The sequence below is a fragment of the Mus pahari genome, chromosome 5 (assembly GCF_900095145.1).
Source record: "Mus pahari chromosome 5, PAHARI_EIJ_v1.1, whole genome shotgun sequence".
Lineage (NCBI taxonomy): Eukaryota > Metazoa > Chordata > Mammalia > Rodentia > Muridae > Mus > Mus pahari.
The window spans coordinates 105,415,542-105,421,194 of record NC_034594.1 but is presented as its reverse complement, the minus strand read 5'-3'; the positions used below and the strand labels follow the sequence as shown (position 1 = coordinate 105,421,194).

The following is a 5,653-nucleotide window of genomic DNA, read 5'->3' as shown; positions in this document are numbered from 1 at the left end:
TTTTTGGTTTTTCGAGGCAGGGTTTCTCTGTGTAGCCCTGACTGTCCTGGAACTCACTCTGTAGACCAGGCTGGCCTTGAATTCAGAAATCCACCTGCCTCTGCCTCCCAAGTGCTGGTAGACTTGGATTCTAAAACAATCCTCTCTGTTATGTTTATTTCTTTCTGCTTTCAGGTTTCTTATTCAGTTAGCCTTTATTTCCAAGTAATATTAATTGGTAGTCCCTCATTTTTTGAACAACATTCAAAATAGTTGTAACTGTTTTGATTACTTATTATTTGTTGGTTAGAGTCAGGGTCTCTATTATGTAACACCAAGCTGGCCTCAGACTCACAGAGCTCCACTTGCCTCTGCCTCCTGAGAGAGGGATTAAAGGAGTTTGTCACCACACCAGCCTGTTGTAACTATCGTGAAATTGAATCTAGAGATATTTTCCTTTCTTTAAAAAGAAAAAGGAAACAGATGTGTTGGTGCAGAGGTGGAGGTAGGTGGATCAGTATGAGTTCGAGGCCAGTCTGCTCTACACAGCAAGTTCCAGGACAGCCAGGACTATGTAAGAAACCCTGTCTCAAAAAAAAAAAAAAAAAAAAAAATCACATAGAAGAGAAAGGTTGGAGTCCCAATGCCCGGCTTGTTTTTGTGCAGTGTCAGAAAGGGTAAAAAGCAGTTAAGTCCTGGGGTGTTTTGAAAATGCAAGCTCATTTTGTTTAGTTACTGACCGGTTTTATCTGTAACCATTTCTCCTAGGCTGGGGGATGGTGTCTACGATACTTTCATGATGATAGATGAAACCAAGTGCCCACCCTATTCAAACACACTTTGCAACCCCTCTGAAGCACCTGTCTCCAGAAGGCTAAATGTAAGTAAGTAAAGGAAGTGATTCTTTCTTAAGATTGGTTGGAGGAAGAGGAAGTGCTCCCTAATGCTCTTGGCAACCCTGGAGTTCCCTTTGTCATTTGTGGGTTGGTTTCTTTTGGTTGGGGGAGGTTCTTTTGTTTTTTGAAAGATTATCGTTTTTTGACCCAGAGTCGCTCAGTGTGTAGTCCTGGCTGACCTGGAACTCTGTGTAGACCAGGCTGGATTCAAAGTCAGAGGTAGGTCTGCCTCTGTCTCCAGAGTACTGGGATTAAATGGGTATATGACCATACTCATATTACCATGCTGGGCTTGCTTTTGATTTCTCCTGGCTTGGGGAAAACAGTTTCTGTGGTGTGAGGTCAGCTTTTTGGAACAGTTTGGATTTGAAGCCCACCCTTTCTTTATTCTTTCTGCTGGGGTAGGTATGGCACTTGGGGGTTTCGGGAGGAACTCTTGTTTAAGTGATGTTTCTTTTTTATGGTAGGTGACATACATAGAGTATGACAAAGGCTTCTTTTAACAGAAGTAACAAGGAAGATAGTGTCAGAATTCACAGTCAGCTCAGTTTTTCCCGTGTAGTGCTGGCAGGCAGGTTAGTATATGAAGGACAGCTTAAAACAACAAACAAACAAACCTCATAAATTAAGTTGAAACAATAAGCCTGGGTTTCTCTGTGTAGCCCTGGCTGTCCTGGAACTCCCTCTGTAGACCAGGCTGGGGTCAAAGGTGTGCGAGCACCACCAGGGCCACTCATCCAGCTTGGGTATTGGTGCATTCAGATCCTTGATGAACTCCAGACCCTTAGCTTTACCCTTTTGATTAAGGTAAGAATGAGATGAGCTCACAGCCCACAGGCACACGGAGGGGGGCAGAGCAGGGTTTGGACAAATTCCAAGGCAAGGAGTCGTAGTGTGTGACTTGAAACTGTGCTACAATGTGTCATCCGATAAAGCATCTGACTTCCTGAGCTGCCTGCTGTGTCCTTTAACCTTCCTTGGTTCCTCTTACAACCTACCTTTGTCGCTTTGTTCCTTCCTTATTTTGCTCTGTAATTTTGCTTTTAAAATAGTAACATTTATTTGTGCATGTTTTGTGGGGTGTGTGTGTGTGTGTGTGTGTGTGTCCAGACTTAGTGGCAAGCACCTTTATCTGCTGAGCCATCTTGTTAGCCTCGTAATTGTTTCTAGTTCTTCCCTAGGTTTTACCACTCAGGGCTAATAATATTCCAAGGTGGTCTAAATGTGTTTGGAAGTCTGGTCATCCTATTTTTAATCTCTTCTGGAGTGGGGGTTCTTTCCATTCCTGTCAATGGATTTCTGTGGTCTCTGAACACCTCTGAGAAATCCAGAGCCATCTCTGTGGTGACCATCGTATTTCCTGGCTCCCTGCTGTCAGCGCAACACTGCATTGAAAACCTCCTACAGCTGGGCATCAGGCACAAACCTCATTTAACTTTAGGTTAGAGTTGATCCGTGTTGATCTCTATCCTATACGTCTCTCAAATTATATTTCAGGATCAAGTGAATTTCTTACTGCATGTTGTTGAGTGTGACAGTTACAGAGAAGCCCTAAGATTTTAGATTCTAATCCAACATGTCATTGCAAGGGCTTTTCTTTAACCCCCTCATCCACTTTTATTGTGTGTGTGATATTGATGTACGCTCTTCTGTCTTATTCTTTGGTTTCTCGATCAAGAGCTCTCACACATGGTCAGCCTTGTTAGCCAGCTTGCTGTTTTTTGCCTTCTGAAGCTGGAATTAAAGGCAGGCTCCATGCCCACCCAGTGCTAACACAAGGGTCCTCATGCAAACACTTTAACCCCTGCCCTGCCTCCCCAGCCTCTGTTACTTGCAGACTTGGCTGGGAAAGTGCTTTCGACCCCGAGGGAGCACTTACAATCCCTACTGCTACGACTCCGTTCGGAGTGTCCATTAGTCCTGGCACAGCCTCGGAGTCAGCCTCAGAACTTTACAAGGAGCTCCTTTCACATGCTCCTCTAGTCTGTCAGTCATCTCATCACCCTAAAGGCTTCTTTCTGTTGGACCAAGTTCTTTGCTGCAGAGATTTAAGGTCAGGAACTGGTAGAAGGTAGGAGTTTTTTGTTTTGGCAGTGTTGGGTGAGGATTGAACCCAGGACCCCATGCATGGTAGGCGAACACTACCAACTGAGGCACATCCTCTGCCCCCAAGGGTAGGTTTTTATATCTGGATTAGGAGATTATTCATTCTGAATTTTCCAACAGGATTTTTTTGTTTTTGTTTTTCAAGACAGGGTTTCTCTGTTCTTTCCTCTGTTCCTGGCTGTCCTGGAACTCACTCTGTAGACCAGGCTGGCCTCGAACTCAGAAATCCACCTGTCTCTGCCTCCCAAGTGCTGGGATTAAAGGCGTGCACCACCACGCCCGGCTCCAACAGGATTTTTATAGGACTTAACTAATACAGCACATTTTATTTAAAACCCAATATGCTTTCCACATTAATGGTACCCATGAAGTATTTTTAAGAAATAAAACGTGATATGCTTGCTCGATCTGTCTCTTGTACATAATTACATGGTTAACAAAATACTTGGTTGAGTCCACTATACAGCTTTCTTTTTTGCTGGTTTTTGTTTGCTTGTTTGTTGTTGTTTTTCGAGACAGGGTTTCTCTGTGTAGCCCTGGCTCTCCTGGAACTTGCTCTATAGACCAGGCTGGTCTCTGACTCAGAGATCTGCCTGCCTCTGTTTTCAGAGTGCTAGGATTAAAGGTGTGCACCACCAGCACCTGGCTTATATACCTTTATATACCTTTCTGATTATCATGATTATAATCCTAGACTAGAAATATATAGTATTTTGTAACTACTAATATCATATATACGGATACTGTTGTCTAAGGGCTTCTATTTCTGTGAAGAGACACCATGACCAAAGCAAGTGTTATGAAGGAAAACATTTAATTTGGGCTAGCTTACAGTTTCTTTCTTTTTTTTTTTTTAAAGATAATTTTTTTTTAAGATTTATTTATTTATTATATGTAAGTACACTGTAGCTGTCTTCAGACACACCAGAAGAGGGCGTCAGATCTTGTTACGGATGGTTGTGAGCCACCATGTGGTTGCTGGGATTTGAACTCCGGACCTTCGGAAGAGCAGTCCGGTGCTCTTACCCACTGAGCCATCTCACCAGCCCTAGCTTACAGTTTCAAAGGTTTAGTTCATTATCATCATGGCAGGAAACACTGCATCATGCAAACCATCATTGTTTTACCAAAAAGAAAAGGAAGTCAGGTTCATCTCACAGTCATGCTGCTGCAAAAGTAGCTGAGAGTTCTACATCTGGATCAGCTGGTGGTAGGAAGAAAGGGTGACACTGGACCTGGCTTGAGAGCCCACCCCCAGTGACACACTTCCTCCAACAAGGCCACACCTCCTAATAGTGCCACTCCCTATGGGCCTGTGGGGGCCATTTTCATTCAAACCGCCACAGCTGTAGATAGAGGGAAATGGGAAAGAGTGTTTTATTATAGCACAGGAGACTTATTATATAATTGATTTGTATAAGGATTTGAGATTTATAAGAAAGAGAAACATGGTAAGGAAAGATTCCTTCCCTGTGTGGAAAAAAACCCTTGATGGGATTTGCCCGTTTTACTGGAGATCTGAGCTTTGATAATCTATGGTGGAACACATCTGCACTTACTCACTGTCCTGGAAGCCACACTTCAGGAAGGACAGGGTGATGAGGGCCCAGCAGACACAGGTCGGGGGTGGGGTGGAGGGGGAGGACAAAGTGAGGCAAGAACAGGACAGCCCTGGTTAAGTTTCCAGGGACTTTATGAAACCTGGACACGCCCTGTGAAATTCTGGGTACTGTGGAGGATTTAATCTGCAGAGGGTGCAGGTAAGGCTTGACAGAAAGAAAAGCCAGGCATTAGGAGATCCTGGTGATGTTCTTAGTTCTGTTAGAGTAATTCTATGGAAATTAGACCTCTGTTAAATACTTGTTCTTAGTAATGTGCTGAGCCTGAGACCCTCTCTTTATCACACACGGAAGTGAAGGCCTTCAGAGTACCAATGCACCATTCACCAGGCAGAGAACGCTCCAGAGGCAGACGCAGGACCAGCTCGTAACACCGTGGGAGGCGTTAGAGCAGTGGTTTTATGGTGCAGCTTGAATATCTCTAGAAAGATAACATATGAAATTGAATAGCAAGCAGAAGGCAGCCTGTATGTGAGGGAGGAACCAGGCTAGGTGTTCCCATGCAAAAACTTACTTCTGGGCCCTTCTTTGGCCAGATGCTTGGCTGATAATCAGTAGAAAGGGCCTTTAATGTGGATGGAGCCACCACAGGAGGAAGAAAAAGTCCATGGAGGGTGGGCAGTGGTGTGGTGTGTGGAGGGAAGGGGAGAGTTCAGGGGCTAAAGTGGTCACGTTTTGAGAATTTTACATAGTGGTAGCCAGTGTTTTTGCATAAGTTTTATAGTTTGTGAGAGTCTTTGCTGTTTTGAATATAGCTGGACTTCCACAGTGTGCTGCCAAGTAGGTATTATCCACATTTTACACTAGAAGAAACAAAGGCTATGAAAAGTTCAAGTGATGGTCCCAGGTCATAGAGCTTTAAGTAGTACAGCCAGGGCCCAGCAGCCCGTCTGACTTGGTCTATCTGTACAATGCCTTTCAAAGAGTTTAGCAGTACATATTTAGGTGCATTAAAATTAGTTAGTAGGGGCTGGTGAGATGGCTCAGTGGGTAAGAGCACCCGACTGCTCTTCCGAAGGTCCGGAGTTCAAATCCCAGCAACCACATGGTGGC

At 44.2% G+C, this 5,653-nt stretch overlaps 1 protein-coding gene across 1 annotated transcript in view; it reads left to right on the top strand.

Moving 5' to 3' along the window:
- The window catches only part of Dyrk3 (dual specificity tyrosine phosphorylation regulated kinase 3), a 10,582-nt gene that overhangs the window by 1,304 nt on the left and 3,625 nt on the right, over positions 1-5,653 (top strand). The window contains exon 2 of the mRNA XM_021198622.2: positions 748-859. Within this exon, the coding sequence (XP_021054281.1) occupies positions 748-859 (112 nt within the window). The remainder of the gene's footprint in view (positions 1-747; positions 860-5,653) is intronic.